This window comes from Oncorhynchus mykiss, chromosome 7 (genome assembly GCF_013265735.2).
Source record: "Oncorhynchus mykiss isolate Arlee chromosome 7, USDA_OmykA_1.1, whole genome shotgun sequence".
Taxonomy (NCBI): domain Eukaryota; kingdom Metazoa; phylum Chordata; class Actinopteri; order Salmoniformes; family Salmonidae; genus Oncorhynchus; species Oncorhynchus mykiss.
The window spans coordinates 47312673-47337137 of NC_048571.1; the positions used below are offsets into that span (position 1 = coordinate 47312673).

A 24465-nucleotide genomic window follows, 5' to 3' on the forward strand; every position below is an offset into this window, starting at 1 on the left:
AAAAGCATTTGTTTGAAAAAAATTAATGGATTAGAGGATTAATTTACTGGTGTGCTACTTCCTTAATGACATAGTTTATGTGAGTGGGCTTGACTCTGATCCCACTAATGCCCGCCCATGGCTTGATGAGAGGTTCTTTAGAGGGAGTAGAGAAAGGTAGACATACAAAGGGTTGTGAAGGGAGAAGAAGAGAAGAGGGAGAGAACCATTTCACAGATTATCTGGAAGGATTATATGGGTTTTAGTCTAATTACATTGAACACAGAGGGACAGAGACAGAGATCAAGAGACAAGGTTACCATATCTCAGCTGTAAGCCATACAATATATTTAATTCTGATGGTCACGTGCAACTTACATTTGCTGCTTTACTTGAACTCTTTCTCTCTAGAACATTCATCTATTACTGTGATAGGTATGGCTCCTACTAGTTTATAATCTTCTGTCTGGGAGGGTGAAATTCGATACACCAAACATTGATGTGATCAATGATAACGTCATTTTCAAATATTTACATTCCGTCACTAATTCCTAAAGAAACATGAAGCCTCCTTTAATCCAAAATACAAGGATGGCATAATTTATCTTCAAAATCAAGTAATTATGGCTGTCAGACAGTCCATTAAAAAAAATACATCTGTAGACTGTTATGCTATGTTGCAACCCTAACTGGTTCTTTGGCCCTACCATGTACATTTCAGTGCCATGCGTGTTGAGTTCCATGACATATCCAAGGATCTCTGACCTCAACCCCATAGACAAACCTAACCTTTTTCTGACAGGAACATTTAGAGCATAATTATCTAGATTTCCATTCAAATGTTGTTGTAATCCTTATCATTGGCATAAAACATTCATAACTTAACTGACCTAGAGTAGCTGACATGTTATTTCAAGGTGTTATGACACATTCCTCTTCTGTGCAAACCATTTTCATTCAGAATATACTGAAATTACTGATGGCAATAGCATGGTATTGTTTCGTAAGTGCGCTAGCACTCTCCATTTATAGAATCCTATAGAAGCTCTTACAATTCAATCTCAATGTTTGTGTAGTCACAATTCAAATGTCTGTGCTGAAATTCAATAAAATACCACAAAGAACATTTAGTTCAGATGTCATGTTAAAATATTATGTAATGTGATTAAAGAGAACAATCATTCAAATATCTGATATGGGCAGAAAGCTTAAATTCTTTTTAATCTAACTGCACTGTCCAATTTACAGTAGCTATTACAGTGAAAGAATACCATGCTATTATTTGAGGAGAGTGCACAATTATGAACTTGAAAATGTATATAATAAACCAATTAGGCACAGTTGGGCAGACTTGATGCAACATTTTGAACAGATATGCAATGGTTCATTGGATCAGTCTAAACTGCTGCCATCTAGTGGCCAAATTCTAAATTGCCTGGGCCTTTCTCTTGCATTTCAAAGATGATAGTGCAAAAAAGCATGTTTATTTCTTTGTATTATCTTTTACCAGATCGAATGTGTTATATTCTTCTACATTAATTTCCACACACTTCAAAGTGTTTCCTTTCAAATGGTATCATGAATATGCATATCTTTGCTTCAGGTCCTGAGCTACAGGCAGTTAGATTTGGGTATGTCATTTTAGACAAACTTGAAAAAAAGGGTCAGATCTTAACTGAGTAACTGTGCATACTCTAAAAAAGTGCCTACTGGGAAATGCCAAAATAAAGGAATCACTTGAGTAAATGAGGGATAGAAAGTATATCGAAAACACAGGTGTTTCCACACAAGTGTGGTTTCTGAGTTAATTCAGTAATGAATTCCATCATGTTTAGGGTAATGTAAAATAATAGAGTCAGCTATAACTCTGAGTTGGACTGGGACAGACTGTATAGAGCACCGAGATGGACAGTATAGCAAGCAACTGGACGGACCCGCTAGGAGGAACCCTCAAATGGATGTTGAACTGGATGCAGTTCAACAATTGAAACAATTGTTATTGTTTCAAACATTTGTTTTGGTTGTAGCAGTTGGGCTAGCTAGCATGCTAGCTAACAATCATACTGGTTTGGTTAGCTAGTTAGCTAATACACACTAGCTATCTAGCTAGCACAATAGAGCACTAGCTAGTTGGGTTTGGCTAGCTAGCTAGTACACATTAGCTAGCTAGCACAATGCAACACTAGCTATTTGGTTTTGTCTAGCTAGCACAATACAACACTTGATATATAGCTAGTACAACACTCGCTAGTACACATATGTGCTTGAGCCAGACCCTACTGAACCCAACTCTTGATTGGCACTACTTGGTGGGCACGGTGTGTAGTTGATCGTCACTACACATTGCGACCCCCAATACTTATTTTCCACCATAATTTGCAAATAAATTCATTAAAAATCCTACAATATGATTTTCTGGATTTATTTTCTCATTTTGTCGGTCATAGTTGAAGTGTAACTATGATGAAAATTACAGGCCTCTCTCATCTTTTTAAGTGGGAGAACTTGCACAATTGGTGGCTGACTAAATACTTTTTTGCCCCACTGTATGTCCTAAATGTTGAGGATTTTATTTCACAACATGTTTTTCTTCATACACAGTACCAGTCAAAAGTTTGGACACACCTGCTCATTCAAGGGTTTTTCATTATTTTTCCTGTTTTCAACATTGCAGATTAATTGTGAAGACAAAACCATGAAATAACACATATGGAATCATGTAGTAACCAAAAAAAGTGTTAAGTAAGTCAATATATATTTTAGATTCTTCAAAGTAGCCACCCTTTGCTTTGATGACAGCTTTGCACACTCTTGGCATTCTCTCAACCAGCTTAAAGGAGTTCCCACATATGCTGAGCACTTGTTGGCTGCTTTTCCTTCACTTTGCGGTCCAACTCATCCCTAACCATATTAATTGGATTGAGGTCAGGTGATTGTGGAGGCCAGGTCATCTGATGCAGCACTCCATCGCTCTCCTTATTGGTCAAATAGCCCTTACACAGCCTGGAGGTGTGTTTTGGTCATTGTCCTGTTGAAAAACAAATGACAGTCCCACTAAGAGCAAACTAGATGGGATGGCATATCGCTGCAGAATTCTGTGGTAGCCATGCTGGTTAAGTGTGCCTTGAATTCTAAATAAATCACAACAGTGTCACCAGCAAAAACACCCCCACACAATCAAACCTCCTCCTCCATGCTTCACGGTGGGAACCACACATGCAGAGATCATCTGTTCACCTACTCTGTGTTTCACAAGACATGGCTGTTGGAACCAAAAATATCCAATTTGGAGACCAAAGGACAGATTTCCACCAGTTCATTGCTTGTGTTTCTTGGCCCAAGCAAGTCTCCTCTTTTATTGGTGTCCTTTCATTTTTTGCAGCAGCAGCAGCAGCAGCAGCAACGAAGGCCTGATTCACGCAGTCTCCTCTGAACAGTTGAAGTTGAGATGTGTCTGTTACTTGAACTCTGTGAAGTATTTCTTTGCAATTTCTGAGGCTGGTAACTCTAATGAACTTATCCTCTGCAGCAAAGGTCTTCCTTTCCTGTGTCGGTCCTCATGAGAGTCAGCTTCATCATAGTGCTTGATGGTTTTTGCGACTGCACTTGAAGAAACTTTCAAAGTTCTTGACATTTTCCATATTGACTGACCTTCATGTCTTAAAGTAATGGACTGTGGTTTCTCTTTGCTTATTTGAGTTGTTCTTGCCATAATATGGACATGGTCTTTTACCAAATAGGGCTACTGTATCTTCTGTATACCAACCCTACCTTGTCACAACACAACTGATTGGCTCAAACCCATTAAGGAAGAAAGAAATCCCACAAATTAACTTTTAACAAGGCACCCCTGTGAATTGAAATGCATTCCAGTTGACTACCTCATGAAGCTGATTGACAGAATGCCAAGAGTGTGTAAATCTGTCATCAAGGCAAAGGGTGGCTACTTTGAAGAATCTAAAATATACAGTATAATGACTTATTTAACCGTTTTTTGGTTACTACATGATTACATATTGTAATGACTCTCGTGGGTTGAAGAAGGAGACCAAGGTGCAGCGTTGTAGGCGTTCATGATTTTTAATAAACTGAACACCGCAACAAAATAACAAAGCAGAGAAACGAAAGCGCACAGTTCTGTCAGGAAACAAAACATCTAAACAGAAAATAACTCTCCACAAAACCCAAACGGAAAATCACAACTTATATATGATCCCCAATCAGAGACAACGATAAACAGCTGCCTCTGATTGGGAACCACACTAGGCAAAAACAACAAAGAAATAGAAAACATAGATTCTCCCACCCGAGTCACACCCTGACCTAACCAAATATGTGTTATTTCATGGTTGTGATGTCTTCACAATTATTCTACAATGTAGAAAATAGTAAAAAATAAAGAAAAACCCTTGAATGAGTACGTGTGTCCAAACTTTTGACTGGTACTGTAGATGTTAAGTTCACACAACAATCACCCCAGACTTTTTTTAACACCTTTCTATCAAGTATTTTAGCTACTTCTCAGATACATTTTATACCTACATTTCACTGTTTTGCTCTTGTCCCTGACCCAGACATTTGAGCTTCTACTATGTTTTTCTATGAGAAGACATTAATAATTACACATTATATAATGTTATTTACTATAGAAAGAGTCAATGGCATAAAATCTACATCAAAATGTACTTTGAGTATGCCCTTTATATATTTTTTTCACACAAAATATACCTGTCCTTTGGTAGTGGTGTCATTTCTACCACTGAGGACAAATAACTCATTGATAAACTTTTTTCAAGAGAATGTTATATTGGAAACTTAATGTGACACTGAAGCACATGGCTGCAGCGGACATTTGTTCCAGATGTGATGTCCAGAAGTTTGCTTGTGTAGAGAATATTATTTTTGTCAGGCATTTCCAAACAGGCTATAATTTCTTTAATTTGTGGTAGAATTTTGTATATTTGATGTATTTATTGTAAACTATATGCTAGTTGTAATACTAGCCAAAGCATGTCAAACTGCCTGTCATTTTTCTCTAAAAACTGTAGTAAGCATAATTTCCACCACAGTCATTTCCGTTACAAACTTAACTGTGGTGGAAATGACAGAACGTGGTGGAAATGATCCATTATGTTTTTTTTACTTTAGGTTTATTTAATCATGTTTTAAATTAATTAGAAGATGCCACATAAAACAGCACAGACATAGAAATAAAAATAAAAAAGGATCCTATACAATACCAGGAACATCTGCAAACAGACAGGGAGAGATACTGGAAGAAAAAAGAGAAGGGAGAAGTGAAATCTATCTCTGAACTTACAAAGCGAGAACAAAGAAGCAAGCGAAGAAAAAGGAAATGCAACCAACGGAATAGAAGACAGGCTTTAAAGATAAAAGTTGCAATGGAGACCTTACCTATCAGGCAACACACCACCTCAGTCACCAGATGACTTGCAGCCAGAGGTCAACATAACTGCCCCTAACTTACCTACCCCGATGCATGCCCTGATACCCCTTCCTCATTGTCTGCAAGAGGAATGAAAAGTCGAATACTCGCAGGAAGGAAAAAGGTTGGGAGAGGTCGCTCAAAAACATACAGAGATCTTTGCATGACAAATGTCAAACTTCATAATGCTTTACGCAAAGCTGAGAAATACAAAAAAGGTATTCCCCAAAGACAAAGACAAAACAGCAAATGAAGGGAACTCTGAATAACTTGAGAAGGATTTTACTGTTTCAAGATTCCATCATTGCAGAGTTAAAGCAAAAAGTATCAAAACATGTTCAGTGCCAAAAGGACAAACAAGTGGCTTCAAAAATGCTCAGAGGCCACATCCTGAGAAAGTATGGCCTGGTCAAAGCCACAAACAGAGAATGAGGGAAAAGGAAAACAGGCCAACAAGTCTTCAATACTCCATTAAAAAGCAGTGTAACAGATTTATTACAGCCACAGGAGACAAAATCACTAGATTCCATGAACGTGATGACAACAGAGCAACAACTGGGAAAAAGGACACACTAACGAGGAACAAGAAGAAAAAGATGCGCTTCTTGAATGGTACAATTCAGAACCTTTATCATAAGTTTAAGAGGGAATATTCAGAGATTAAAATGTCCTACTATGAATTCTTCAAAAGAAGAATTTGGGTTGTCAAGCCAACAGTCCAGGATAGGGACACATGCCTCTGCAAAATCCACGTCAACCTCCAGTTCATGGTGGACAAACGACAGTATCACAATGTGATCAGCTGCAACAACATTGAGAACCTTAGTGAGTCTTTCTGCTGTGAGGACCTAAAGAAAGAGTGCATGTACACAGAGTGCTCCCTTTGCCAAGCAAAAGAGCTTAAACATCTGACTTTGATGCTGGTGAGCAGACATGCTGGTTTAGGTGGAAAAACAAAGCTGAAGAGACAGAGAGAAGACAAACAAAGAGGGAAACATGGAGAAGTTCACGGTACATTTGACACTAAAATAAAATGTGTGCGGCACACTACAGACTCTACTGGAGGACTTCTCCAAAGGAATGAAAGAGAACTTTGGGAAACACGTGTACAATATTCGACACCAATAAAGACGAGATCATTGTGCATATTGACTTTGCAGAGAACCACTTCTGTAAATGCACCAGTTAAATCCAGGCAGTTCACGTTGGTGATTCTCACAAGCAGTTGACCCTCCACACCTGTGTTGGATATACCACAAACTATACAGTTTCACTTTGCTCACTGAGCTCTTCTATGCATCATGACCCCTCAGCTATCTGGGCCCATCACTCAGAAACACTGGCCTACTTCCTTGAGCTCTGCCCATCGGTTACTTTTGGAATCTTACTTTGTCTTATATTAATTAAATGTTTAACAATGGTTGTTGTTCAAAATGTTTGCAATAAAATATTGTTTTCATACGTTTTGTTTTAACATACTGTAGATGTCATTTCCAAAACACCCATATTTTCTGGGTAAATTACACATACAGTGGGGCAAAAAAGTATTTAGTCAGCCACCAATTGTGCAAGTTCTCCCACTTAAAAAGATGAGAGAGGCCGGTAATTTTCATCATAGGTGCACTTCAACTATTACAGACAAAATGAGAAAAAAAATCCAGAAAATCACATTGTAGGATTTTTAAGGAATTTATTTGCTAATTATGGTGGAAAATAAGTATTTGGTCACCTACAAACAAGCAAGATTTCTGGCTCTCACAGACCTGTAACTTCTTCTTTAAGAGGCTCCTCTGTCCTCCACTCGTTACCTGTATTAATGGCACCTGTTTGAACGTGTTATCAGTATAAAAGACACCTGTCCACAACCTCAAACAGTCACACTCCAAGCTCCACTATGGCCAAGACCAAAGAGCTGTCAAAGGACACCAGAAACAAAATTGTAGACCTGCACCAGGCTGGGAAGACTGAATCTGCAACAGGTAAGCAGCTTGCTTTGAAGAAATCAACTGTGGGAGCAATTATTAGGAAATGGAAGACATACAAGACCACTGATAATCTACCTCGATCTGGGGCTCCACGCAAGATCTCACCCCGTGGGGTCAAAATGATCACAGGAACGGTGAGCAAAAATTCCAGAACCACACGGGGGACCTTGTGAATGACCTGCAGATAGCTGGGACCAAAGTAAGAAAGTAACATCAGTAACACACTACGCCGCCAGGGACTCAAATTTAATTTAATTTAATTTGCAAATAAATTCATTAGAAATCCTACAATGTGATTTTCTGGATTTTTTTTCTCATTTTGTCTGTTATAGTTGAAGTGTAACTATGATGAAAATTACAGGCCTCTCTCATATTTTTAAGTGGGAGAACTTGCACAATTGGTGGCTGACTAAATACTTTTTTGCCCCACTGTATGTGTAATTTACATTGATTGGTTTGTTTTAGATAGGTGGTTGATATCATAATCTCACAAAAAGGTTGGGTGGAAATATTTTATTTTTCAGGATAAATAAACCTTTTCAGCTATCACAAAGGTAGGTTTATTGAATTATTAGTATTAGGAAAACCTTAAACATCACTTAAAATAATATTCAATACAAGTTCATGTACAAATGTATAAGAAATGTGTTCTAAATAAATTGTATGATATTTCATTTTCAACTAAAATTGATTTTTAATGACGTAATGGAATTGACATTTGTCCATGGCTGTCAGGGGAAAATGACAAAAATATATACATTCCTGAATAGTACGATCGCAGCCATTATCAGATATTGTTTCTAGACAAATCAAAGACAATTATAATACTGGTAAAATGGTGTTTCAATAAGTTTTAATTTCTGAAATCTTGCAGGGCCAAAGTGCCCGAAATTGCAGAATCACCCAGTTACCATGTTGATCATTTTACATTTGTCTAACTACTGTTGCCAACTTTTAGGTAGACCCACAACTTTTGTTTAGTCTGGAAAATATAATAACCTCCTACCTATAGGCTGTCTCATCGTTGTTGGTGATCAAGCCTACTACTGTTGTGTCGTCTGCAAACTTGATGATCGAGTTGAATGGCCACGCAGTCACAGGTGAACAGGGAGTACAGGAGGGGTCTGAGAACGCACCCATGTGGGGTCCCAGTGTTGGATCAGCGAAGTGGAGATGTTGTTTCCTACCTTCCCCACTTGGGGGCGGCCCATCAGGAAGTCCAGGACCAAATCGCACAGGGCGGGGTTGGGACCCAGGGCCTCAAGATTAATGATGACCTTGGAGGGTACTATAGTGTTGAATGCTGAGCTGTAGTCAATGAACAGCATTCTTACATAGATATTCCTCTTGTCCAGATGGGATAGGGTAGTGTGCAGTGTGATGGCGATTGCATCGTCTGTGGACCTGTTGGGGTGGTATGCAAATTGCAGTGGGTCTAGGGTGACAGGTAAGGTGGAGGTGATATGATCCTTGAATAGTCTCTCAAGGCACTTCATGATGAGTCCAGTTACCTTTGCCTTCTTGGGTACATGAACAATGGTGGCCATCTTGAAGCATATGGGGACAGCAGACTGGGATAGGGAGAGATTGAATATGTCCATAAACACACCAGCGAGCTGATCTGCGCATTCTCTGAGGACGAGGCTAGGAATGCCATCTGGGCCGCAGCCTTGCGAGGGTTAACACATTTAAATGTCTTACTCACGTTGGCCATGGAGAAGGAGAGGGGGAGGGCACAGTCCTTGGTAGCGGGCAGCGTCAGTGGCATTGTATTATCCTCAAGGCGGGCAAAGAAAGTGTTTAGTTTCGCTGGAAGCAAGATGTCGGTGTCCGTGACGTGGCGGTTTTCTTTTTGCAGTCCGTGATTGCCTGTAGACCCTGCCACATAGGTCTCGTGTCTGAGTCGTTGAATTGCGACTCCACTTTGTCCCTATTCTGAATTTTCGCTTGTTTGATTGCCTTGTGGAGGAATTAACTATACTGTTTGTATTCGGCCATATTCCCGGTCATCTTTCTATGGTTTAACGTGGTTGGACACGCTTTCAGTTTTGCGCGAATGCCGCCATCTAGCCACGGTTTCTGGTTAGGGTAGGTTTTAATAGTCACAGAGGAAACGACATCTCCTATGCACTTCCTTATAATCTCCCTCACTGAATCAGCGTACAAACCTATATTATTTTCTGAGGCTATCTGGAACATGTCCCAGTCTGCGTGATCAAAACAATCTTGAAGTGTGGATTCCGATTGGTCAGAACAGTGTTGAATGGTCCTAGTCACGGGTACATCCTGTTTGAGTTTCTGCCTATAGGAGGCGAGAAGCAAAATGGAGTCGTGGTCGGATTTGGCGCACGGAGGGCAAGGGAGGGCCTTGCATGCATCGTGGAAGTTAGAGTAGCAGTGATCCAGTGTTTTGCCAGCCCGGGTACTACAATCGATATGCTGATAGAATTTAGGTAAGCTTGTTCTCAAATTTGCTTTGTTAAAATCCCCAGCTACAATAAAAGCAGCCTCCGGATATATGGTTTCCAGTTTGCATAGAGTCCAGTTGAATTCCTTGAGGGCCGTCGTGGTGTCTGCTTGGGAGGGGATATACACCGCAGTGACAATAACCGATGAGAATTCTCTTGGGAGATAATACGGACGGCATTTGGTTGTGAGGAATTCTAGGTCCAGTAAACAGAACGACTTGAGTTCCTGTACTGTATGTTGTTACAATTACACCATGAGTTGTTAATCATAAAACATACACCCCCCACCCCCGATGTTTATTCCTCTCGTCGTGACGCACAAAGAATCCCGGTGGCTGTACCGATTCCGACAGCATGTCCCCAAAGAGCCATGTTTCCATGAAACCGAGTATGTTACAGTCCCGGATGTCTCTCTGGAAAGCAACCCTAGCCCTAATTTCGTCTACCTTGTTATCAAGAATCTGGACATTAGGGAGTTAGATACTCAGAAGCGGTAGGTGGTGTGCGCACCTCCGAAGTCTGACCAGAAGGCCGCTCCGTCTACCTCTCCTGCGGCGACGTTGTTTTGGGTCAGCCTCTGGTAACATTTTGAATGCCTTAGGTGGTTTGAACAAAAGATTCGCTTCAGGAAAGTCATATTGCTGGTCGTAGTGCTGGTAAATTGATGTCGCTCTGATATCCAATAGTTCTTCCCTGCTGTATGTAATAATACTTCAGATTTTCTGGGCTAACAATGCAAGAAATAATAAATAAAAAAACAAAATACTGCAGAGTTTCCTAAGGACTTGAAGTGAGGTGACCCTCTCTGTCGGCGCCATCTTGCTAAGAAGAAGAGATTTGCTTGGTCCAAGAAAAACGAGCTATGGACATTAGACTGGTGGAAATGTGAGATTTTTGATTCCAACCGCTGTGTGTTTGTGAGACGCAGAGTAGATGAATGGATGATCTCCGCATGTGTGGTTCCCGCCATGAAGCATGGACGGGGAGGTGTGGTGGTGCTGGAGTGCTTTGCTGGTGACACTGTCAGTGATTTATTTAGAATTCAAGGCCCACTTAACCAGCATGGATCCCACAGCATTCTGCAGTGATACGCCATCCCATCTGGTTTGCGCTTAGTGAGACTATCATTGGTTTTTCAACAGGACAATGACCCAAAACACACCTACAGGCTGTGTAAGGGCTATTTGACAAATAAGGATAGTGATGGAGTGCGCATCAGATGACCTGGCCTCCAAAATCCCCCGACCTCAACCCAATTGAGATGGTTTGGGATGAGTTAGACCGCAGAGTGAAGGAAAAGTAACCAACGAGTGCAAAGCATATTTGGGAACTCCTTCAAGACTGTTGGAAAAGCATTCCAGGTGAAGCTGGTTGAGAGAATGCCAAGAGTGTGCAAAGCTTTCATCAAGGCAAAGGGTGGCTACTTTGAAGAATCTAAAATTCTTCAAATTCTTCAAAGTACAGGGAGTACAGGAGGGACTGAGCATGCACCCCTGAGGGGCCCCAGTGTTAAGGATCAGCATGGCAGATGTGAATTTACCTACCCTTACCACCTGGGGGCAGCCCATCAGGAAGTCCAGGATCCAGTTGCAGAGGGAGGTGGTTAGTCCCAGGGTCTTTAGCTTAGTGATGAGCTTTGAGGGCACTATGGTGCTGAATGCTGAGCTGTAGTCAATGAATAGCATTCTCACATAGGTGTTCCTTTTGTCCAGGTGTGAAAGGGCAGTGTGGAGTGTGGTGGTGTGCAAATTGGAGTGGGTTTAGGGTTTCTGGGATAATGGTGTTGATTTGAGCCATGACCAGCCTTTCATAGCACTTCATGGCTACAGATATGAGTGCTACGGGTCGGGAGTCATTTAGGCAGGTTACTTTAGTATTCTTGGGCACAGCGACTATGGTGGTCTGCTTTAAACATGTTGGTATTACCGACTCAGACAGGGAAAGGTTGAAAATGTCAGTGAAGACACTTTCCAGTTGGTCAGTGCGTGCTCATAGTACACGTCCTGGTAATTCGTCTGGCCCTGCGGCCTTGTGAATGTAGACCTGTCTCACTCACATCGGCTGTGGAGAGAGTGATCAGACAGTCGTCCAGAACAGCTGGTGCTCTCATGCATGTTTCAGCGTTACTTGCCTCGAAGCGAGCATTAAAGTAATTTAGCTCGTCTGGTAGGCTCCTGTCACTGGGCAGTGCTTCTGTGCTTCCCTTTGTAGTCTGTAATTGTTTGTAAACCCTGAAACATCTGACGAGTATCGGAGCCGGTGTAGTATGACAGTGCCGACTGAGATGGCAGCATAGCGACTAGCTCTTAGAAAACTTTGCAGTATTTTTATTTATTTTTTACTATTTTTTACATTATTAGCTCAGGAAATGTTTTGTGTCTTTATATACAGTTGGGAAGAACTATTGGATATTAGAGCGGCGGTAACTCACCAGAACTGCCAGCATTATGTCCAGGAATACAACTTCCATGGAGAAGATTCTTTGTTCACTCTCCCCAGAGCAATTTAACTTATTCCAGAGGCCAACCCAAAACATCACTGGCAGTGGAGAGGCACTCAAGGCGGTCTACTGGTACACGCATACCACCCACTGCTTCTGAGTATATTACTCGCCAATGTTCAGTCTTTGGATAATGAAGTTGATGAGCTTAGAGCAAGGATTTCTTCCAGAGAGACATCGGGGCCTGTAACATACTTTGTGTCGGAGTCGGTAAAGCTCAGACATGAATAAATATTTATCCGGGAAGCAGAAGGGTGGAGGGGTGTGTTTCATGGTGTGATTCTAGGAACGTACAGGAACTCAAGTCATTTTGTCCACCCGACCTAGAATATCGCACAATTAAATGCCGACCTTATTATCTCCCAAGAGAATTCTCCCCCATCATCGCCACGGCCGTTTACATCGTACCTCAATAAAAAACTTTGATGGCCCTCAAAGAACTTCACTGGACTTTATGCAAATTGGAACTCACATATCCTGAGGCTCAATTTATTGTAACAGGGGATTTTAACAAAGCCAATCTGAGGACTAGGCTGCCGAAGCTCTATCAAAATTTTGACTGTCTTTCTCACGCTACTAAGACTCTCGACCATTGAGGGCCTCCCGGGTGGCGCAGCGGTTAAGGGCGCTGTACTGCAGCGCCAGCTGTGCCATCAGAGTCCCTGGGTTCGCGCCCAGGCTCTGCCGTAACCGGCCGCGACCGGGAGGTCCGTGGGGCGACGCACAATTGGCCTAGCGTCGTCCGGGTTAGGGAGGGATTGGTCGGTAGGGATCTCCTTGTCTCATCGCGCACCAGCGACTCCTGTGGCGGGCCAGGCGCAGTGCGCGCTAGCCAAGGTTGCCAGGTGCACGGTGTAGCCTCCGACACATTGGTACGGCTGGGTTGGATGCGCGCTGTGTTAAGAAGCATCACTGGCTGTTTGGGTTGTGTATCGGAGGACGCATGACATTCAGCCTTCGTCTCTCCCGAGCCTGTATGGGAGTTGTAGCAATGAGACAAGATAGTAGCTACTACAACAATTGGATACCACGAAATTGGGGAGAAAAAGGGGTCAAATTCAAAAAAAATAAGAAAAAAAAGACTCTCGACCATTGCTATTCAAACTTCCGGAATGCTTACTCCCCCGCACTCCCTTTGGAAAATCTGACTACGACTCCATCTTGCTCCTCCCGTTCTATAGACAGTAACTTACAGGAAGTGCCCGTGCTTCGTACTATTCAACACTGGCCTGAACAATCGGAATCCACTCTTCAGGATTGTTTTGATTACGTGGACTGTATGTGTATGTACATATGTCCAAGGTAGCTTGCGAAAATCATCTAGACACATACACAGATACGGTGACTGAGTTCATAAGAAAGTGTATAGGAGATGTAGTACCCACTGTGACTATTAAAACCTACCCTAACCAGAAACCGTGGATAGATGGTAACATTCATGCGAATCTGAAAGCGCAAACCATCACATTTAACCATGTCAAGGTGACTGGTAATATGGCAGAATATAACAGTATAGTTATTCACTACACAAGGTAAAGGAGTCGCCATTCAACGACTCAGACACGAGACCTATGTGGCAAGGACTACAGACAATCACGGACTACAAAAGTAAAACCAGCTACGTCGCAGAGACCAACATCTTGCTTCCGGACAGGCTAAACACATTCTTCGCACACTTTGAGGATAACACAGTGCCTCCGACGCGGCCAGCTACCAAGGACTGTGGGCTCTCCAAGGACTGTGGGCTCTCTATTATTGGTAACATTTGAAAGGAAACACTTTGAAGTTTATGGACATGTGAATGGACTGTAGTAGAATATAACACAATCGATCTGGTTAAAGATCAAATAAAAAAAACGTTATTTTGTATTTTTTTTGTATTTCATCTTTGAAATGCAAGAGAAAGGCCATAATGTATTATTCCAGCCCAGGTGCAATTTAGATTTTGGCCACTAGATGGCATCAGTGTATGTGCAAAGTTTTAGACTGATCCAATGAACCATTGCATTTATGTTCAAAATTTTTAACGACTGCCCAAATGTGCCTAATTTGATTATTAATAACTTTTTATGTTCAAAATTGTGCACTCTCCTCAAACAATAGCATGGTATTCTTTCACTGTAATAGCTTCTGTAAATTGGACAGTGCAGTTATATTAACAATAATTTAAGCTTTCTGCCAATATTAGATATGTCCATGTCCTGGGAAATGTTCTTGTTACTTACAACCACATGCTAATCATATTAGCCTACGTTAGCTCAACCGTCCCGTGGAAGGGACACCAATCCAGAAGATTTATTAACCCTTGCAAGGCTGCCGGCCCTGACAGATCCCTAGCCGTGTCCTCAGAGCATGAGCAGACCAGCTGGTTAGTGTGTTTACGGGCATATTCAATCTCTCCCTATCCCAAGCTGTTGTCCCCACATGCTTCAATATGGCCACCATTGTTCCTGTGCCCAAGAAGGCAAAGGTAAATTAACTTAATGACTATCCCCCCGTAGCACTCACCTCTGTCATCATGAAGTGCTTTGACAGACTAGTCAAGGATCATATCACCTCTACTTTACCTGCCACCCTAGACTCACTTCAATTTGCTTACTGCCCCAATAGATCCACAGACTATCCAATCGCCATCACTCTGCACACTGCCCTATCCCACCTGGACAAGAGGAATACCTACGTAAGAATGATGTTTATTGACTATAGCTCAGCGTTCAACACCATAGTACCCTCCAAGCTCATCATTAAGAGGCCCTGTGTCTGAACCCCATCCTGTGCAAGAGGGTCCTGGAGTTCCTGAAGGGCCACCGACAGGTGGTGAAGGTAGGAAACATCACCTCCACTCCGCTGATCCTCAACACTGGGGCCCCACAAGGGTGCGTGCTTAGCCCCCTCCTGTTCACCCATGACTGTGTGGCCAAGCACGCCTCCACCTCAATCATCAAGTCTGCAGACGACACAACAGTAGTAGGCTTGATTACCAACAATGACAAGACAGCCTACAGGGAGGAGGTGAGGGCTCTGGGAGTGTGGTGCCTGGAAAACACCCTCTCACTCAATGTCAACAAAACAAAGGAGATGATAGTGGACTTCGGGAAACAGCAGAGGGTGCCCCCCCCTATCTATATCTATGGGACCGCAGTGGAGAAGGTGGAAAGCTTCAGGTTCCTTGGCGTACACATCACTGACAAACTGAAATTGACCACCCACACAGACAGTGGCGAGGTCAGTACAGGTGCATCAAAGCTGGGACCGAGAGACTGAAAAACAAGGGCATAGACTAGGAATCACTGGCCACTTTAAGGAATGGAACACTAGTCACTTTAATAATGTTTACATATGTTGCATTACTCATCTCATATGTATACACTGTATTCTATATTATTCTACGATATCTTAGTCACTTAATACCGTTTACATATCTTGCATTACTCATCTCATATGTATATACTGCTGTTTTCTATACTATTCTACTGTATCTTAGTCTATTCCGCTCTGACATCGCTCATCCATATGTATATAGTCTGAATTCATTCCTACTTAGATTTATGTGAATTGAGTATATCTTGTGTAATTTGTTAGATATTACTTGTTAGATATTACTGCACTGTCGGAGCTAGAAGCACAAGCATTTCGCTACACCCACAATAACATCTGCTAATCACGTGTATGTGACCAATAAAATGTTATTTGATGATTCGATCTTAGTCCTGTTGTCACGCCCTGACCTTAGAGAGCCTTTTTATTTCTCTCTTGGGGTAGGTCAGGGTGTGATTTGGGTGGGCATTATAGTTTTCTATTTCTTTGTTGGCCAGGTATGGTTCCAAATCAGAGGCAGCTGTCTATCGTTGTCTCTGATTGGGAATCATACTTAGGCAGCCTGTTTTCCACCCTAGTTTGTTGGATCTTGTTTTAGTACAGTTATTGTGTAGCCTGCAGAACGTTATGTTCGTTTATCTTTTCTTTTCTTTTTTTTGGTGTTCATAAAAAATAAAGAAAGATGTACGCTTACCACGCTGCGCCTTGGTCTCATTCCAACAACGGACGTAACAGCTGTATTGACACATTGCCTGTTTGACGGTTCGTCGGAGGGCATAGCGGGATTTCTTATAAGCTTCCGTGTTAGAGTCCCGCTCCTTGAAAGCGACAGCTCTACCCTTTTAGCTCAGTGCCTGAGCTAAATGGCTTCTGGTTGGGGTATGTACGTACAGTCACTGTGGGGACGACATCATCGATCCACTTATTGATGGAGCCAGTGACTGATGTGATGTGCTCCTCAATGCCATTGGAAGAATCCCGGAACATATTCTAGTCTGTGCTAGCAAAACAGTCCTGTAGCTTAGCATCTGCTTTATCTAACCCCTTTTTCATTGACCGAGTCACTGGTGCTTCCTGCTTTAATTTTAGCTTGTAAGCAGGAGTCAGGAGAATATAATTATGGTCAGATTTGCCAAATGGAGGGCGAGGGAGAGCTTTGTACGCGTCTCTGTGTGTGGAGTAAAGGTGGTCTAGAGTTTTTTTTCCTTCAGGTTGCACATTTAACATGCTGATAGAAATGAGGTAAAACAGATTAAAGTTTCCCTGCATTAAAGTCCCCAGCCACTAGGAACGCTGCCTCTGGATGAGTATTTTCCTGTTTGGTTATAGTGGTATACAGCTCATTGAGTGCGGTCTTAGTGAAAGCTTCGGTCTGTGGTGGTGGTATGTAGACAGCAACGAAAAATACAGATAGTGTGGTCTACAGCTTATCATGAGATACTCTACCTCAGGCGAGCAAAACCTTGAGACTTCCTTAGATATCGTGCACCAGCTGTTGTTTACAAATATACATAGACCACACCCCTTGTCTTACCAGAGGCTGCTGTTCTATCCTGCCAATGCAGTGTGTAACCTACCAGCTGTATGTTAATCATGTCGTTGTTCAGCCATGACTTGGTGAAACATAAGATATTACAGTTTTTTATGACCCGTTGGTAGGATATATGTGCTTTTAGCTCGTCCAATTTAGTATCCAGCGATTGTGCGTTGGCCAGTAGTACGGATGGCAAGGGCAGATTAGCCACTCGTTGGCGAATCCGCACAAGGCACCCCGATCTCTTTCTGCAATATCTTTTCCGTCTCTTTCTCCTGTGAATAACGGGGATGAGGGTCTGTTCGAGTGTCTGGAGTAAATACCTCTCATCCGACTCATTAAAAATAAATTATTTGTCCAGTTCAAAGTGAGAAATCGCTGTTCTGATTTCCAGAAGCTCTTTTTGGTCATAGACGGTAGCAGCAACATTATGTACAAAATAAGTTACAATTTTTTTTTTTTTAAACTGACAAAATTGCACGGTTGGTTAAGAGCCCATGAAACGGCAGCCATCCTCTCCGGCTCCATCTTACTTGCGCCAATTGTGTACAGATCCTTGCAACATGATACATTATCATGCTGAAACATGAGGTGATGGCGGCACGACAATGGGTCTCAGGATCTCGTCACAGTATCTCTGTGCATTCAAATTGTCATCGATAAAATGCAATTGTGTTTGTTGTCTGTAGCTTCTGCCTGCCCATACCACAACCCAATCCACCACCACGGGGCACTCTGTTGACAACGTTGACATCAGCAAACCTCTCGCCCACACTACACCACACATTCTGTCAGCCATCTGCCCAGTACAGTTGAAACCGGGATTCATCCGAGAAGAGCCTACTTCTCCAGTGTGCCAGTGGGCATCGAAGGTGAGCATTTGCCCACTGAAGTTGGTTATGATATCGAACTTCAGTCAGGTCAATACCCTGGTGACAATGACAAGCACGCAGATGAGCTTTCCTGAGACGGTTTCTGACAGTTTGTTGTGCAAACCCACAGTTTCTTCAGCTGTCCAGGTGGCTCGTCTCAGATGATCCCGCAAGTGAAGAAGCTGAATGTGGAGGTCCTGGGCTGGCATAGTTACACGTGGTCTGCTGTTGTGAGACCGGTTGGACGTACTGCCAAATTCTCTAAAATGACTTTGGAGGTGGCTTGTGATAGAGAAATGAACATGCAATTATCTGGCAACAGCTATTGTTGACAGTCAGTATGCCAATTGCACGCTCCCTCAAAACTTGAGACATCTGTGGCATTGTGTTGTGTGACACAATTGCACATAATAGAGTGGCTTTCATTGTCCCCAGCTCAAGGTGCACCTGTGTAATGATCATGCTTCAGCTTCTTGATATGCCATACCTGCCAGGTGGATGGATTATCTTGGTAAACGAGAAATGCTCACTAACAGGGATGTAAACAAATTTGTGTACAACATTTTAAAGAAATTAGCTTTTTGTGTGTATGAAAAATGTCTGGGTTCTTTTATTTCAGATCATGAAACACGGGACCAACACTTTACATGTTGCCTTTATATTTTTGTTCAGTGTATGTGAAAATATGTGAAAATATTTGCTATTGGACTGAATGTAAATATATACTTTTACATAATCTATACAGCTAAAAACAACAATGGCATTGACATTGAGGTTAAGAACGTGTACTATATCAATTTACCTAATTTTGCTAACCATTACTTTGGACAAAAACATCAGTATTGTTTAATGCTTTAAATATAAAAACTAAATCTTAAAATTACAGCACAATGAGCAAACTCTGAAATTTCAATTAATCTTAATTTATCACAGCAAATCCTACGATTAACTTGATTGCATGTGAAAATCCATGTGGAACTTCACATGTCCTAAAACCACATGTCTGACTCGTGTGAAAGATATAAAAATATATTGTGTTTTTTTTACGTGTCATTTGTCACTTGTGTCCGAAAGCCACATATTATTTTTTTTCCACAATATTGTTTTAGCACATTTGGTTCTTTGGAAGTTATGGGAACATATATTTTTGGTTTCACATTGGTTGGGGGAACAAAACCATACGTTTCCTGCAAACACATTTCTTTTTTATTGTGAAACAGCATAACTGAGATTCACACCTATAATCTTCTGGTCTCTATCTGTGGAATTAGACCACTGCACCACCAGAATAGAGCTACCATGCCATGTTTTCTTAAGTATGCAAAGCTGTTTATTTTAGTTGATTCAAATTAGAGGATAGACAGAGTTTTGTTGATGCTGATAAAGGAATGTATATGTTTTTATATAACATTCTTAGAACGTTCTCTGAACGTAATTAAAGTTTTATTGTGTTTTTTTATGGATAGTTTTCTTAACGTTCTCTGAACAATTTGAGAACATGACTTTAAAATAGAACAATGAAGAAACCTGTAGGGAATGTTATGCTGAAGTACTGAAATTCCCACAGAAGAACATTATTTCTTAACATTCTTGGAACAATGAGAACATGACTTTAAATAGAATCATGAGGAAACGTTATGCTGAAGTACTGAAATTCTGAAGTACTAGTGTTTCTTAATGTTTCTTAATGTTCTTAATGTTTTTTCTTAATGTTCTCTAAACTACAGGACCAGTCAAAAGTTTGGACACCCCTACTCATTCAAGTGTTTTTTTTGTTTGTTTTTTACTATATTCTACATTGTTGAATAATAGTAAAGACATAAAAACTATGAAATAACACATATGGAATCATGTAGTATCCAAAAAAGGTTTAAACAATTAAAAATATATTTTATATTTGAGATTCTTCAAAGTAGCCACCCTTTGCCATGATGACAGCATTGAGGTGCAGTTAATTGCCGATTTCTGAGGCTGGTAAATCTAATGAACTCTGCAGCAGAGGTAACTCTGGGTCTTCCTTTCCTGTGTTCGGTCCTCATGAGTGGCAGTTTTATCATTGCGCTTGATGGTTTTTGCGACTGCAATTGAAGAAACTTTCAAAGTTCTTGAAATTTTCCAGATTGACTGACATTCATGCCTTAAAGCAGGGGTGGGCAATTCCAGTCCTCAAGGGCCTGAATGGTGTCACAGTTTTGCCCCAGACCCAGCTAACACACCTGACTTCAATAATCACCTAATCATGATCATCAGTTTAGAATGCAATTTGATTAATCAGCTGTGGGGGATGGAGAAAAAGTGTGACACCAATCAGGCCCTCGAGAACTGGAGTTGCAAAAGCCTGCATTAAAATAATGATGGACTGTCGTTTCTCTTTGCTTATTTGAGCTGTTTTTGCCATAATACGGACTTGGTCTTTTACCAAATATGTCTATCTTCTGTATACTACCCCTACCTTGTCACAGCACAACTGATTGGTTCAAATGCATGAAGGAAAGAAATTCCACAAATAAACGTTAAACAAGTGACACCTGTTAATTGAAATTCATTACAGGTAGCTGGTTGAGAGAATGCTAAGAGTGTGCAAAGCTGTCTTCAAGGCAAAGGGTGGCTACTTTGAAGAAACTAAAATCTAAAATATATTTTCATTTGTTTAACACTTTTTTGGTTACTACATGATTCCTTATGTGTTATTTCATAGTGTTGATGTCTTCACTATTATCCTACAATGTAGAAAATAGTAAAAATAAGGAAAAACCCTTGAATGAGTAGGCGTGTGCAAACTTTTGACTGGTACTGTAGGTCTATAACCTCTCATATAGTTTTAATATTAACTCATGCAAAAATCAGTAGCTGTGCATTGGTAAAATCACTGTGGAAGTCAAGCCCCCCCCCCCCCCCCAACAAAAACAACAACATATTACAACTTACATGTTGTGATAATTGCGTTGTTTGCATTAAAGGGATGACACACACTGTCATTGCACTCTGAAAACTCTCATAGGGAAACGCTGTCGTAATACCTTTCATGGCAGGCCTCTGGAAGAATCACAATACCATAGTAACAATGGTGAACTTTTAACTTTTAAGGCACACCTGTTAATTGAAATGCATTCCAGGTTCTACCTCATGAAGTTGGTTGAGAGTGTGCAAAGCTGTCATCAAGGAAAAGGGTGGCTACTTTGAAAAATCTGAAATATATTTTGATATTCTGTTTAACACTTTTTTGGTTACGACATAGTTTTGATGTCTTCACTACTATTTTACAGTGTAAAAAATAGTACAAATTAAGAAAAACCCTTGAATAAGTATGTGTGTCCAAACTTTTGACTGGTACTGTATATTAACTCTGATGAAGAAAATGTGTGTGAGGATGAGAATTCAGCATGTGATTATAGTATAGGGAGGGCTAAAAATGCACAGCACAGGAAGGAGTCTCACCGCAAAGAGTCTCAGCACGTTGGCCACCATGATGGACACAGAGCTGCCTGATGCCCCGATTACTCCCACCACCCTCTCTGGTTTGCGAATAATGGGTGGCTCATTGTTGGAGCAACGCACGTCTGAGTTATCCTTCTGGATGAGGGCCTGGACGAAGGTGAGTGACTGCTCCAGAGCGTAGGTGTCTCTGGAGCAGGTGTCCAGGACCATGGCCCCCAGGGTGATGTTAGGAAGGAGGTCAGGGTCACTGTTGATCTGATCCAGCGCATACAGCATGGCCTCCATTCGGTGGATCCCCTTCTCCCTCTTGATCTCCCCACAGGGCACACCGGCTGGCCCACGGGAGTGCACTGGAAACAGGCCACCCAGGGTGATGTCCCCCTTGATCTTGATGGAGTGTGGTTGTGTGCCCTGCTGAGCCCATGACTCTGGACTTAGACCCAGAAACAGCATCCACAGTAACCTGAGCAATGTAGTTACATGGCATCCAAACAGTGGACCAAATTGACAGCAGAACTGTGATGTGTGGCACTGTGATATCATGATTCTGGCCACCAAAGGTTCCTGTATCCAGTGTTAAAGTACCAGGCTTCTCCCTCTACATGTGATACCTGTGAACAGTAATGAGGACATGTTGGTCTTTGGTTTAAGTTCAGTTATAGCTTTTGTTACATCAATTTTAGACTAACACTGAGTGAATAAAATAACTGTTAATCATACAAATGGATCTGCAAGTGCTCTTACCATGACATCAGAAATGACTATACAGTATGTCTTGGCATCAATGGCATATTACCAAACATTGTCACTCAATCGGACAATATAGGACATGCCACTTCAGTTCTTTCCCACAATCTCAAAATGGGAATAAAAATATGTGTCTGTGTAAGAGAAGATCTACTGCTTCTAGACTTAAACATAGTCACACTCAAACCCCACAGCAAAGAGTCTTCTAAGTAAAGGGTATCTGCATGGTTGGACAAGTAAAACACAGCCAAGAGAGCAGCAAAGAGCATAGTGACACATCTCATAAATATTGCACAAAAGCTAACATGGACAAATATGTGTTTTATGAATGTTTTTCATGTTCTGTAATACTATTTAGGTTTAATGAAACATTAGGGAAACATTGGGGTGAGAAATAGAATTAACGGGCATGATCAAGATACAAATATGTGTTACGCAAAGATCAAGTCTTATCCTAATTAATTTAATCCTGATATGAAGCTAAGAATATAAATATATACTGAAATATTTATAGCTCAGTTTGACTGCCTATCCAGCTTACTTTCCTTCCAATTTCACTGTGTCATCCAATTAAGTTATAACAGTATTGAAAAATGGCATATGATGTAAAAGATTTGGTTTAAGACAAATCCGACTAAAGATATTGAAATTACAAATATGATGTTCCACCGAGTAAGTTTAATTAAAGTTGTATCTGTTCACGTTTTTTTGCAAAACAGAGTTTAATCTTAGTTGTATGATTAGCATCAAACCAAACATTATATTCTATCATTTGATGCAACATATCAATATTGTGCAAACAATGAAAAAAATGCGTTGGATACTGGCATGAAGTTTACACAAATGATGCAATGCATTGAAATAGAGATATGCCTCCCAGAGATTAAATGTTCAATACAGTATGGGTAGCAAGCTTAACATGTATATGACACATATAATAAAATAGTCAAATGTGACCTAGGTACTTGAAATCTGAAAAGAGGTTTATGGGTGTAATAAATATAAGAATTGACTGCTTACCTGAACATTTCATTTGGACCAGTCTTGATTTCATCCATCACGCCAACACTCCCAAACAGGTCTATTCCCATATTCAATATGTGATGATGTTCAGTGCCAGATTCTTCATTGTTTTAGCAAAAAGTAAATCCATTAACATCTCAGATATTATATGTATTTTCTAAAAAATAACTGGAATGGACTCAAAACCTTCAATAACATAACATTTTTTTTAGTTAGCAAAAAAGGATCGAACATTTTGGCTTTCAAGGCTTTAGTGTGTAGCATTGTCTGAATCACGGAAAAGTAGAAAAAACACCATATTACGCCACTGAGATTCTACAAATCACTGCCAAATCCCTTTAAAGTTCTCTCCTACTTGCTCTCTGTTTATGTCACTGCCTCGCTCTCTCTGTTGAACCCTCTTCTCTCCCACTTGCTCTCTGTTTATGTCACTGCCTCGCTCTCTCTGTTGAACCCTCTTCTCTCTCAGTGCACTAATGGGCACAGATTGAGATTATCATGCGGCCGTCTGTGAAGAAATCCCTAGGTGGACTAGCCTTTATATGTGTATGCAGCTGTACTATATGTAGTACCCTCCCCCTTTTATGATGGAACTCCGTCACTTTGCAGGGGAGATTAGAAAGGCAGCGACATGAGAACACATTCTCATACACACCTGTAGAATATCATGTTCTAACTACTGAAACATGTTCAACTAAAACAATAGTGATTCACACAATCACATGGAAATGATAAAGATGCATCTGTTTCTCTGCTGTATAGACAAAATCATTTTCTATAGCACCCCCAGGATCAGTCACATTAAATAGTACTGTTAATCCACGGCTTGAGTTGATATTTTAGTGATCTGTTCGATACCCATTGGATTTGATCAAATCAACGATTTTGGTGCAACAGACCTTTCTCACAGAATCTTTAATAACTAAATGGAGACCTGATACAGATTTATAACAAAACATAAATCATTATTTACAGGTGCTAGATATGGTGTGAGATTTTAGTCCGTTTTCTGTCTGCCTGTAGCGGAAAGAATGATGATGGGGCCACTTTGCAAGCTGCTTTTCAGTTGTTTGATTGGAATCTCTAAAAAGGCACACTACTGCCACCTAGTGTATTAGATCCATGTTTGACATCACACTACCGTAATCCGGCAGC

General features: G+C 41.0%; 1 protein-coding gene across 1 annotated transcript in view; it reads right to left on the reverse strand.

Moving 5' to 3' along the window:
* Positions 1–24407, reverse strand: part of LOC110527890 (metabotropic glutamate receptor 6) — a 34390-nt gene extending 9983 nt beyond the window's left edge. The window contains exons 1-2 of the mRNA XM_021609481.2: positions 23308–24407; positions 21541–22151 (exon numbers count right to left, since the gene is read on the reverse strand). Coding sequence (XP_021465156.1) covers positions 21541–22083 — 543 coding nt within the window. The 5' untranslated portion in view covers positions 22084–22151; positions 23308–24407. The remainder of the gene's footprint in view (positions 1–21540; positions 22152–23307) is intronic.
* Between the last annotated feature and the right edge of the window lie 58 nt (positions 24408–24465).